Raw genomic sequence first — 12,466 nt, 5'->3', positions numbered from 1 at the left:
TAATCCAAGATTTCACCACAATAGGGGTTATGTTTCCTGAACATATCAACTAATTGTAATGGATTATTACTTTTTTATTCTGAGATGATCCACTATGTACATATGCCCTTTTCAAGACAGCCCTGGGAGATAATGTTTAAAGGTTGAACATTTTCTAAGACCACAGGAATCTGACTGATTGTAGTTGATGAACTCCAACAGTTCAGTTAGTCTGCTTCTGCCTCTGTGACTGGTGCTTGTGTAAAGGGCTTGTTTTTTTTAATCAATATTTATGTGTCTACACACTTACTGCAAAGGGACTGTTTGTCACATTAGGACATAAGCTAAGAGAAATAAAAAAATAGAGAGAGCGAGTGGATGCATAAGGACAGAAGATATGAAACTGAAGCTGGTGTATCACCGTCTCATTCTCCGTTTTATCAGTGAAATGTTTGAATGGACTCTCCATTAACAGTGACGGACAGAATGACAAGTGTCTCAAATCAAAGTCCCCAGTTCTCTATTTAACTTCACTTTTTATGTAAAATTATTGCTAGGCACATTGTGATAGTAGGACTTGTAGGGACACGTCCCCACTGCGCCAGTTCTCAGCCATTTGGTGGCTGGTGTCTTTTTTTCCCCTTCCAGTCATGACAGATTTTTCAGGCATTTGGTGCTTGATAAGTGATCACAGCTCTTTCCCCCCCGTACTCCTCTCTCATGTTCTACATCTCTTATCTCACTTACTGACTCTGCAGATTCTGTGCGCTCTGCAGACACATAATCAGCCAAGGATCCTCTCACCTCCCAGTCGTCTGAGTTTTAAATTGACCCTCAAGCCGTTGGCCAGCCCGCCTTCACTCTGCGTCACCTGTGCCACTTGATCCACAGCCCGGCTCACCACCGGCACAGCTGCCAGCGTCACTCCGCTCCCCCCCCCCCCCCCCCCCCCAGGCTGTCACGCTCCCCCTCTCACCGACTCACCCACTGAGATGATGCACACTCTTACATGCCCGCTTACAGTCACTGCTACAGCCCACGAAGACCGATACTCCTGTATGTTAATACAAATCATCAGCTGGACTTTAACATCACACACAAATTATTTATCTGACAATCCTCATGTTTATGTATTTATGTTGTAGTAGCAAATATCTGTTAAAAATGTATTCATGAGATTGGACTATACGTTTAAATGTATCTTATAAAGTCTGTTTTTTTTCAATATTTATCAGTTGCATCATCAAATGACTTTTTAAAGAAAATCATTAAACAATCACGTTGTCCTTCTTGATTAATCATTGAACAAATAGACAAATTGTCAAGAATAAGTACGGGGATAAAGGCTGTCAGATCAGATGAATCCGAACAGTTTTCTGGGAATCATTTACTGATTTATTGACTTAATTTGTTTCGGCTCTACATCAGTCCAAACTCTTCATATCTGTCCACAATCAACTTGAAATGATTTACCTTTAAAGACATCCACACTTCCTCTAGAAGGCGGTCATTCATCATTGAAAATGATGATTCAGCAGCAGTGGAGTTCAGAGTGAGCTTCAGGTGGTCAGAGCAGGACACTCATGCAGACTGTAGTGTTTGGTTACGTTATCATGTTACACACTACAGACAGAAGCAGTAGCTTCAATTACTTTCTGAACACCTAACATAGACAACTTAAAGACATTTTTACAGGCCCTGTTACATAAATCAATCAATTCTGATTAGGCCAACAAAATTGAAATCAAATACCTCAATTCAGTTAGTAGTCATTGTGAAAAGGTGAAACTCCAAGCAGAAGCTTTGAACATGATACTTAGAGACAGCTCTGACAGAGTTACAACTAAACCAAATTATAATTTGAAGAAATTTAAGCTCTGATTTGCTGATTAACATAAAATCATAACTCACCATGGCATGTTCATGTTTTTTGAAGGATACAAAATATTTTATTCTAAATTTTCCTAGCAAGGAAGGCGTTCCCTATTGTTCACTTTTTTTGCTCTACATAACAGCCCAGTCATAACAGCATAGCTACTCACGATAGTGATTAAAGTTTGACCTTATCTTACACTTCTGTAAGAGTCAATGTGGCGGCATCTGTTAAATATTCACTCAGTTACTATCTCAGGCTTTCCCCGGGTTCCTCTGATGAGGAAATAAGTAAATGTTTGTTTTGATGAAGCCTCTTAAAGAGTTCTTACCAGATCACTGGCTCCTTGGTCATTGGCCACTCTCCCTATGATCCCCTTGATTCAAAATGCAGCCTTAATCAGAGGGTGCTACTGTAATCTTTCCAGTGAATGACACACGTAAAGTTCTTCTCTATTTCAGCACAGTGGTCGCTCTATTGAGAAGCCATTAGTATTGTTCTGAATGAGACACAAATATCCAAGAGAGATATTTTGTTGCAAGCCGATGTGCTCATTCTGTTAACTCAGCCTCTGCTTTTTGGGCCCCTTTGCCCAGTAATGATGCAGTTCAAAGTGTTTCAACACCTCAGTCTCTGAAAAGATGGAAAAAGAGACAGTGGGGGCGTAGAAAAGGACACTAGTCTGTCACCGATTTGAGTTCTTGAATCCTGTGTTCAGAGCCATGTTGCTATGAAACGAGGGCTGCACTGTGATTAAACTGTCTTCTATTGTTTCCTAATTGTTGGGCTAATTTGCATGCACATTTTCTAACTTCTTCTGTTTCTTAGCAGTAAGAATGACTTTGTGTATGTGCACAGTAAAGAATGTCAAATGTTTGTGCTGACCTGAACATGTAGCTGTTCAATTTTACGACATAGCCTAAGTGAGTAAACACACAGATTAGTGTCGTTCAGTCAGGCTAGAATGTGTTTTCAGCGGTTACTGCCGCGCGCACTGGTTATTTTTGACTGCAGCAGATGTTTTCTGGCAGCTGATTTACTGCATAGCTGCAACAGGTGAAAGTGTACTGTAGCAAATATGGAGATTGTAACTTGACCACTTAGAGGATAGTGGGTCAGCCCTCACCCCTGTGTAGTTAAATGTGTGCTATACTGTCTGTTTAATTACAATTTGAAACCGTGGAACTACAAATCCCACTCTTGCATCCAACAAAGTGCTCTGTGGATGGAAAGTATAGCAGCAACTTGAGTTACGAGAACATCAAATCGACTGAAGAGACAGCACACAATGTGTACGAGTCTGTATAGCAGTCTGAGTTTCAGCTGGTCCTGGGTCAGAAAACAGTCCTAAAGCGACATTTTCTTTTTAAACAGACAAAGCATGCAACCGTGGAAATGATGGTTTAAAAAAGTATATTTTGACAACCCCAACTGACCTCCCAACGCCTTGGGTCTATTATAACAAAGGAATTATTATTCATACTATGAAGTGCTGCCCCTTTTTTCAATTGAATGAAGGCAAAAGGACAGTGTTTCTGATGTGGCACCTTTAAACTCAGAGCTTAAAAAATACAGATTTTGTGTTCTGAAGTAAAAAACAACAATAATATATTGTCTGTAAATGAATCAAATGTGTTTCTGTCTCTAGAGAGGAAACAGAAGGTACTTTCTGTTCGAGTACTCATCAGATAGTGCCTTCGTGTTGTAGAAAGGCTCTTGAACATGTTTAAGAATCTGACATCCTAAGAAATGAGTCATAAATATGCCAATTGTAATCAAACTTTTCAGTGTGGGCAGTGTGAAAGGCATACGCAGGCTATTACAGATTTACTCTGGAATGAATGGAGCCACAATAGACAATTGTTCTTTGCTAAATCAATAGGGCTATTCAACGGGGGAATGCAGCTGCAAAAAGCTTCTTCTCTAAAATGTCTGGTCTAAAATGCAGGAAAAAAATCCAGTAAAGGAAATCTGCCAGTCTGCTGAACCTCCATATGATGATGGAAGTGTCAACATCTGTAGTGATTGTCAGTGTGATCCCCTGCTGGCTGTGAAAATAACAAGTGATCTTGTGCTAACAGGTTATCATCAACAGCACCATCACACCCAACATGACGTTCACCAAGACGTCTCAGAAGTTTGGCCAGTGGGCGGACAGCAGGGCCAACACTGTGTTTGGACTGGGCTTCTCCTCAGAGCAGCAACTGGCAAAGGTGAGAGCAAACATTTCAGCGGACTAAAATGACGTCACAAAAAGATCCATGCATCTTAGAGACTCGTTTTGGGACATCTTTATAAATAAATAAAGAGTGGCAATTCAAAATATGTGATTAACTGAATGTCGGCTGGGGAAATGATGCAATCGGTAAAGGGTTGAAGAGTCTGTCTGATTCTTAAATCCTCTCTGCAACAAGATGAGTTCATTAGTGTCCAGAGAGCTTTTCAAGCATAAGCCACAATGTGTATTTCGCACCTCATCTTTGTGTTTCCACTTATCAGCACCGCTCTTTCTCGTCCGTCTCATATCTCCAGTTTGCTGAGAAGTTCCAGGAGGTGAAAGAATCAGCCAAGCTAGCGCGGGACAAATCTCAAGAGAAGGGGGAGACGTTGAGCAATCACTCAGAGGTAAAAACATGTCTCTCTGCTGTCTCAATGTGTGACTCATTGAACACCTTTTCTTTTCCTTTACATTTAGTGCCGGCCTCCACACAGAGCAGCAACCCTGCAGAGAAATAAGCAATATTCTGACTTTAGAAAAAAAGCTTTTGGCCTGATTCAGTGTTCAACTTTCTTCTGTGAACAAAGGTTGTGACGCTCTGGTTGAGAACAACAAATTATTCATGCAATTGTGTTAATCGCCATGAATGACAGGTCAAAGGGTACCTCAGGCTCCTACAGTACAACCTGGCTGGCCCAGAAGAAACTAAAAGAGGATAAGGAAGTCTGAGGGAGTAATAAAACAATAAAAGTCTCCCAGCTCCACTCAGTTGCTCTCAAGGTGGTTCTGCTGTCAGTAAGTAAACAACATTGTTTCAAGGTAGATCCAGCAGTCAGTGGCTGCCAGCTCTGCTCTCGGCTTCTCTCACTCCAGATGGCAGGAATCAGACTCACTCTGAGACACACAGAGCTGCTCAGGCATATGACATGATAAATACTGGCAACAGTTTTCCCTCACTCCCCCTCCGCTGTCACAGCTGACGTGTCCAGGGTGTTTACAGTGCTGCACAGAAAGAAGCCCTGGGCCTTTTCCTCACAGTCGGAGCAGAATTTATGAGTCACTTTTGGAGATGTTTTACCCCTCAGACCTTGAGAAAAAAAAGTTGCAGGTGATCTTTAGCAGAATAAAAAATCTGACGCGGAAAGTTACAAGTCTCCCTATGTCCCCCACCAGGAGTCTGGACGTGAGACGCCCTCGACCAACCAGGCGTCGAGCATTAATGGGACGGATGATGAGAAAATCTATCATGTCGGTCCGGAGGCTACTGTGCTCAAGAGCGAGAACGATCGCCTCAAGAGTGCAGTGGATCTGAGGTGAGATTTCACATTCAAAAGAAACTCTTGTATGTGATGTGCATTTTCCAAATCAATGTTCACACACAAATGAGTCTGCAGCTCTTGATGATGTGTGTTTTCCTTGAACAATAAGAGGAAAACACACGGGTGATGGCAATCTGTTTATTTGGATGTTAAAGCTGAATGGATTCTATGTAAGGGGTCATTTTATGATCCTGCACTGCTCTTATAAACACTCATTTCATACACGATGCTTGAGCAGAAGCAAATGTCCCACACATAATAATAATCTTAACAACCTTTTTATCCAGCAGCCATCAAAACAGTTCAAGTATTTTTTCATCGTTAAACAGATGGTTTCTAAATGTGTCTCCCCAGGACTTAAGCTTCACTAAAGCCACGGTGTAATGTGACAGCATCCATGAGAATCATTGATTTTACTGATTCATTAGGAGTGCGGGAATCTCTTCAAAACACATAACATTTAACTCCAAACACATCAGCTCATGATCGCTTTCACAAAATAATTTTCCTCTAATTGTCTCTGCACCTAACAGCTCCAATGTTCTACCTCTCTGATTTTATTGCTGCTGGGATGATATCATGTCCCCGAAGGGCTCAGAAATCATCTCATGTAATACAGTGATGCCTCTCTTTTCCACCTTTTGGTTATCTCTGGTCTTTAGAATCCAGATGCTGTGTGTATAAATGGGTAATTGCAAGAGCATCCAGATGTAGGTCCAGATGTGTGTAAAATAGCCCCAGGGCATCACAGTCGTCAAAAAAATGAATAAAATACAGCCAGCTACTTGAACCAGAAAAAGAACATGGCAGCAACAAAAACAAGTGATGGTGTAATCTGATCCAGGTGAGATAAAAGATAAGAAGATAGATGAGAAATACAAAAAGCAGACCTTCCCTGGCAACATTTAGGAATTCATACACACACAAGGCAGGAAGACTCATGAACATCTGCGTATGGGTTTAGAAAAAGCTTAATTATAAATGTCTGGTTGTTTCTGTAATAATTAACTGGTAGACACTTGTCAATCCCTAACAAGGTGCCTGAACAGGATCAGAACACAGCACATTCAAATTAAACTTTCCACTAGTAGATGACTAATGAATACATAGTTACATACTTAGATGTCCTTTGTAGTTTCATACAACCTCATTTAATTATTGATTTATTATTATGTGGACTGTCTAAAACATATCCATGTTTCTGTTTATTTGATCTTTTATCTTACATCAAGTGTGAGCTGTGAATTGGTCACATTGTTATCATGTTGTTAAAAATCAATGGATAATACAAACAAAGGGTTTTAACTGTATTCTTTGGATCCTTTTAATTCATAGGCCTCATTAAACATCTCAATAATTCCAATAACCCACTTATTGGTTATTGGTTGGTCATTGTGTGACACATGAGCTGCATAAAAGTTATTTTTAAAGTCCTCTACTCTGATTTTGAAGTTGTGTTAATATTATTTGAAACCTGTAAATTAGTAACTCTGGTTTACACTGACCAGCTCAATCAAGGATATTACAATCACAGTGACTAAACTCAAGAGAATGATTATTTCTGTCTTATTATGAGATTTAAAAAAAAAAACTTTCGCACATCCATTTCATAAGACAGGTGTGTAGGAGAGCGATGTGTCCATCAAAACCTTCCAAACAATAAGCATTGTTTTCCATCTCTGTTGGCCCTATTCCGTGCCTTCACTGGGCTTTGGGAATTAGTTTTGTGGAAGTATGTCACAGCAGTGAAATGGCAGAAGACTGCAGAATGCTGCGGTGCAAGTCTGTCCACATTTGATGGAGCGCAGCACACTTTCACCCAGCCATGCATAAGGAAGGGAACAGTGATGCATACTAAATATACATCACAACCTCTCCAACCTTATTGATAAGACAGAAGAACACACTCTCTGTGGTATGAAAGATTTAAAAAAAACTGTATGTAGGCTCCGGTCAGCTCTGCAGCTCATTAGACCTCTCAGACTTTCTCCACTCATCCCCTTCTTTAATGGTCTGAATGTCTTGTGACAGTGTGATGTACATCACAGCTAATTAAATAGTTATGACTGGGAGGATTTTATTGCATTATGTGTCTTGTCAGTGTGCACATGCCCAAGGCATTTTAACTCTAACCTGTCTACATTTTCCTTCCATTAATATCTTCCCTCCTATATTTACTTCTCTGTCTCTCCTGTCTGACAGCAACACCAACGCCAAGAAGTGGGAAACGGAGCTGCAGACCCTAAGAGACAATAACGCCCGGCTGGTGGACGCGTTGCAGGAGTCCTCTGCTAATGTAGAGAGCTGGAAGAAACAACTTAGTGTCTGCAAGGAAGAGAGTGACACACTCAGGGGAAAGGTAAGACAGTCCTGCACAGGGAGGCTGCATAATGTTCACACACACATTGATCCTGCTGGCAAGAAAGGTGCAAGTTAAAAGCATTGTTTCCTTCCTTACAAAAGAGACAAAACTCAATTAATATATTATCTGTCCTGGTTTTGTTGTATTTTTCTGCTTTACATTTGTTAAGCAGGGTTAGTAAATCCCTCACCAAATTTTGTTATGCAAGTCCCTCCTCTGTGAGTGAGCAGAGGACTGCACACTTTATTAGTTTGTGTGTTCCCTGCACCGCAGTCTGAGCTCCTCTCAGTCCACTATGCATCAAACCATTTTAGTTTCATAATCAATGTGGGCTGTTCCTGCAGCTGGCCTAGTGTTGCAATGATACTTTTCATTTTGTAACATGCTGCAAGCTTCTTTTTTTTGGTAATAGTTCGTGTGGGTTTCCATGATGACACCCCACACTTCTGATGCAGCATATTTAAGATCCCACTAATGAAAACAAACAGATGAATGTTGAGATAAAAATATTGTAAATATGTTCAAAAGATATGTTCTCCATATTGTCTATTTCATAAACAACTTCCCCCCCTCCTTTTTTTTTGTCTTCATGCAGATTGCAGAGCTAGAAGCCCAGTGTGCTGAGGCTGATCAGGAGAAGCAGAAAAACGCCCAGCTGAGTGTGCGAGTGCAGGAGCTGGAGGCTGAGCTGAACGACAAAGAGCAGGTGAGATGCCTACACTACGTATGTCTTAAAACAACAGACCCATTGTTGAGAGCAGGGCTGTCTAAAGAAAGCTTGTAAAATGATCCTTTTTAAAATATTTTACCTCCCTTGAACATTTACTCCTTTATTCTTTCTTCTTCATAAGGCGATCACTCCCCACCCTGTTATCTCCTGAAGTTGCAGCTCTATTCTCACCTCTTAATATGAATATATCAGTGCAGCTATTCACCTCCTGTCCTTACTCCACTCCTCTCCCTCAGGAGGTGATTATACCTCAGCAGGAGATGACAGGTCTTTTATGTGTGATCTCTGTATAAATCAGTCGTTATTTTCACCAACCGAGCTTAACCAAGACCTTTCACTCTGCACACCAGTGATCGTTTTGTCTAAATTACCTGTTTTTGGTACTTTGAGCATTGCTTATTATTAGTGGTATTGACTGTATTTGTGCTGTTTTGGTACATTTTAACTCAGCTGTGAAAGTCTGACTGGGGGAATGTTAATTCATCCACAGACTTTGTTGAGCAGCAGGGAATTTTGGCACAAATACTATTAGCAGAAGGGCCTTATGTCCACTGCATCCATCGTCCATAATCAAAACTAGCTGACTGTCAGCTCAGCACAGCACTAATGCTGCTGTTATTTCTAATGAGGAGAAGCCCTGCTCAGCCACACAGTCTTTGACCTTTGTTCCTCGCTGGTTAAATGCTGTTTTTGTCTGCAGACAAATGATTAGGATTGACTTCAGCGGCGGTCTTTCTCCCTTTTACTACAATAAAGTGGCCGTGTCTTCCAGTTAGTCATGAAAGGGAGAAGAACTATTCTTCGTGTGAATCAGAGGGAAAGATTAACTCCACAGATTCAGTTACCATAGGTTAAAAAGAGTCGATGCATGTGTAGATGTACACTTCTGTTTCAACAGCAAATGGCTGTATTTCAGTATTTTTGACATGTTTTCCTTCTGGACATTTAGATAATTTAAAGCGCATTAGCTAAAGGTAACAGTTAGTCTTTTGGGGAAATGTGTTTATTAGCATCCTTGCTAAGAGTAAGACGAGAGGATAGATAGCACTTCCAATGTGTAATGTGAGGCTGAAGCTTCATATTAGCTTAGCATTACTCAAAACAGAGCTAATCAGCCTGGCTCTTTCCAAAGGAAACAAAATCTACAAACCAGCACCTCTTAAGCTTACTACTGAAAATAGTAGGGCACACAACCTCCTGTAACACCACAAGGTACAGATTATAATTTGTAGTTAATGTAAATTGAACAGGATCTTCTATATTCACATTATATGATTACTTTGTGTCAGGGTTGTTGGAGCAGGTTATGTATCTGGATAATGAAGCAAATTAAGCTTTAAATGTTTCAGGACACAGGCACAAGCAAATGTGATACTTTTTCTTGATCCTTAAATATGTTGACAGTATATTTTAGGATGATTGTTCGGACGTGTACTTATGACTGTTAATAGCAGTGTCTATGTCTACGATGGGTAAAGACCCTTTTCCCTGAAGTAAGCTGTGTGTGTGTGTGAGATATTCTAGTTTAGCACCTGGCAGCCGGAGTATTAATAGAGCATATTTCTTCAGGGAGCAGTAAATCATACACAACAGCAGAGAGGAAGCAGTTCAAGCTGGAGCTGGAGCTGTTTTTAAAAAGATTATAGGCAGAGAGTCAGGTCCTTTGGAAGCTTCGGCGTCTCCACAGCCCTGTGCATCAACATTAAGGATCCTGACACCGATCAGGGAGTCTGCAGGAGGAAGTCTCACTGTTTGCAGAGTGTGATACAGCAGCAGAAAGCCCACAGAGGCTCCTGTGCCTGGCGACTTAAACCTCTTTCTAGGAACACACATGCTCAAATCCCCCATTAAAACCTACCTATGAATTATTAAGCAGTCACCGTGGTGTTGACCCCAGCGCTGACCACCTGTGAGCTGCACAGCAAAGCAGCAGCAGGTGGCTACAGAGACTCCTCCAATTATTCCTTATTGTGGAAATGCATCAAACTATATTAGATGCAATGAAACTGTATATCCTGGGTTTGGCTCAAAACAGCAGCGTTGTGGCTTCAAAGAGAAAATAAAACTGTAGTTAAGATATAATAAATATGCAAGCACAAAGCAGAAAAACAGAACCAAGGCTGCATCTTCTTTTGATTGCGGGTGCCTGTCCTCTTTAGCTTTGGAACTTTTCTGCTTTGATGAATTGATTGTGTGCGGGCGTGTCGTGTAAGTAAGATAAAAAACACAAGGCTTTTTTTTTTTTAAATAAAAGGACAAGGTATAGACCCGTTCTATGGGGAAAGGTATCCTTGAATGACTTCTGTTGGGATCTGGCTCTATATAGAAAATGAAATTAACTTGATCTTCAAGAGGGGGCAGGGGCTGCCGTTGGGAGGGCCTCCGTAAAAAAATGGTTGGGGAAACACTGTTTTATTTTTTCTTCTTCTATGCCTCTCAGGAGCTGGAGAATCTGAGGAAGCAGGCAGAGATAATCCCTCAGCTCATGGCAGAGTGCGAGTGCATCACCGCAAAACTGAAGGTATGTTCACAGAAATCTCACAAACGCCCTCATTTGTCTCAGATGTGAATCACAGTTGAGTATAAAAGCACGGCAGAGAGCTGTAAAGCTTGAAGCACACATGAGGATGGGATGGCTGTCACAGTGAGGTAACACTTCATGCTGCGAGGCAGAAGCAGCGCTTTCAGACAGACGTATAGAAAATAAGAGTTCCTATTCAGTATTCTGCCTGAAGGCTGGTGACACAACATTCCTATCACGTGTCTCACTAACGCACATTGTGGTTACGGTATCTATTAATAAAGGTCCATCCCTGCTACAATGCTGAGTGGATTATTACCTTTTTGAACAGGTTTCCTTTTCCTCATCTGAGAAAAAGAGATACTTCATCTCTGTCATGGCTCATTAGCTTTCTAGCGGCACAGATTTGATAGCTGAGAAAAACCCCAGCAAGCACTGCCGAGAGCTTTAATGACTGTTTCGTAACATTTCTGTCGCTGTGTGGGTCATGCCTGTGAGCGGAAGATGGGTGTGTTTCCAGAAACCCTGGAACAAAAGAGATTCACAGCCGTCACCTCCCGTCTGTCCTCGAACAAGGAGCACCTGTTCTTCCAGGCATTATTGAGAAATATCAGGCTCTGTAACCGACTCTTTGCCCCCAAAGTGCCAAGTCTGACATGAGCTGCATTGATAGTGACGCTCATGTCGTCCTGTTCAGACTGACTCAAAGCGGGATTCTATCATTCAAGCTGTCATGCATGTGCTGCCTTTCAAGTCGAGCAGAGAGGAGAGTAAAACCAACAGTGGCATGCCTGAAGTTCTTGCGCTTCACAAAGTTGAACTGCCTGGTTTGTTTCTGCAACAGCCTGCTGGGTGAATGACGGTGTGAACCGGCTGACCCAGGAGTTTATCTAACCAGCTATCCAAACTGAGGAGAAGCATAGACAAAGGGGTTTGAATACCTCTGTCTATCTACCGGGCCATAAATGAAAAAATGCAACCCCCATTCACTCAGATACAAATGTAAACTGTGCTTTCTGAAGGTGAATCCACATACTCTTCCTCTGTGTTTTGGGTCATTGCTTTCCTCTATTTAAAGACGACACCCCACGTGGAGATCAGGTTTCAGGTTTTAGGAGTCAGCTGCAGGATACAGTCATGCAGACGCAACACTCATTTAGCACTCCTATTTTAAACCCCTCCCTACAATGGTATCTTCAGCATTAACGTGTCACTCGTGTTGCCGACTTGTCTGAAACTCTACGCTCCATTCCTCTCACACATGTACATATCCTTGACATCATGCTTAGGTTTCAGCCCTGATGATGTAAAACAACATTTTTTTTTTTTGTGTTTTGGTGAAATGCTGAAAAGCCAGCTGAACTGCTTTTATCCCATTTTTGACAGTAGCTGTAAGAAGCTCTGTCTCTTTTTTGGCATCTCTGCTAAGAAGAAGAGTAAAATGCATCAAATGCTTGACTCCCT

General features: G+C 41.4%; 2 protein-coding genes across 2 annotated transcripts in view; one reads left to right on the top strand and one right to left on the bottom strand.

Annotated features, from left to right (window-relative positions):
• The window catches only part of LOC132971862 (RNA guanine-N7 methyltransferase-activating subunit-like protein), a 31,080-nt gene extending 19,172 nt beyond the window's left edge, over window positions 1–11,908 (bottom strand). Inside the window, exon 1 of the mRNA XM_061034645.1 lies at window positions 11,898–11,908. The gene's annotated coding sequence lies outside the window, so the exon portion shown is untranslated. The remainder of the gene's footprint in view (window positions 1–11,897) is intronic.
• Window positions 1–12,466, top strand: part of homer2 (homer scaffold protein 2) — a 30,780-nt gene that overhangs the window by 16,385 nt on the left and 1,929 nt on the right. The window contains exons 3-8 of the mRNA XM_061034599.1: window positions 3,934–4,065; window positions 4,385–4,477; window positions 5,244–5,383; window positions 7,592–7,748; window positions 8,347–8,457; window positions 10,922–11,002. Coding sequence (XP_060890582.1) covers window positions 3,934–4,065; window positions 4,385–4,477; window positions 5,244–5,383; window positions 7,592–7,748; window positions 8,347–8,457; window positions 10,922–11,002 — 714 coding nt within the window. The remainder of the gene's footprint in view (window positions 1–3,933; window positions 4,066–4,384; window positions 4,478–5,243; window positions 5,384–7,591; window positions 7,749–8,346; window positions 8,458–10,921; window positions 11,003–12,466) is intronic.

This window comes from Labrus mixtus, chromosome 1 (assembly GCF_963584025.1).
Source record: "Labrus mixtus chromosome 1, fLabMix1.1, whole genome shotgun sequence".
Taxonomy (NCBI): domain Eukaryota; kingdom Metazoa; phylum Chordata; class Actinopteri; order Labriformes; family Labridae; genus Labrus; species Labrus mixtus.
This window is presented reverse-complemented; position numbering and strand designations above follow the sequence as displayed.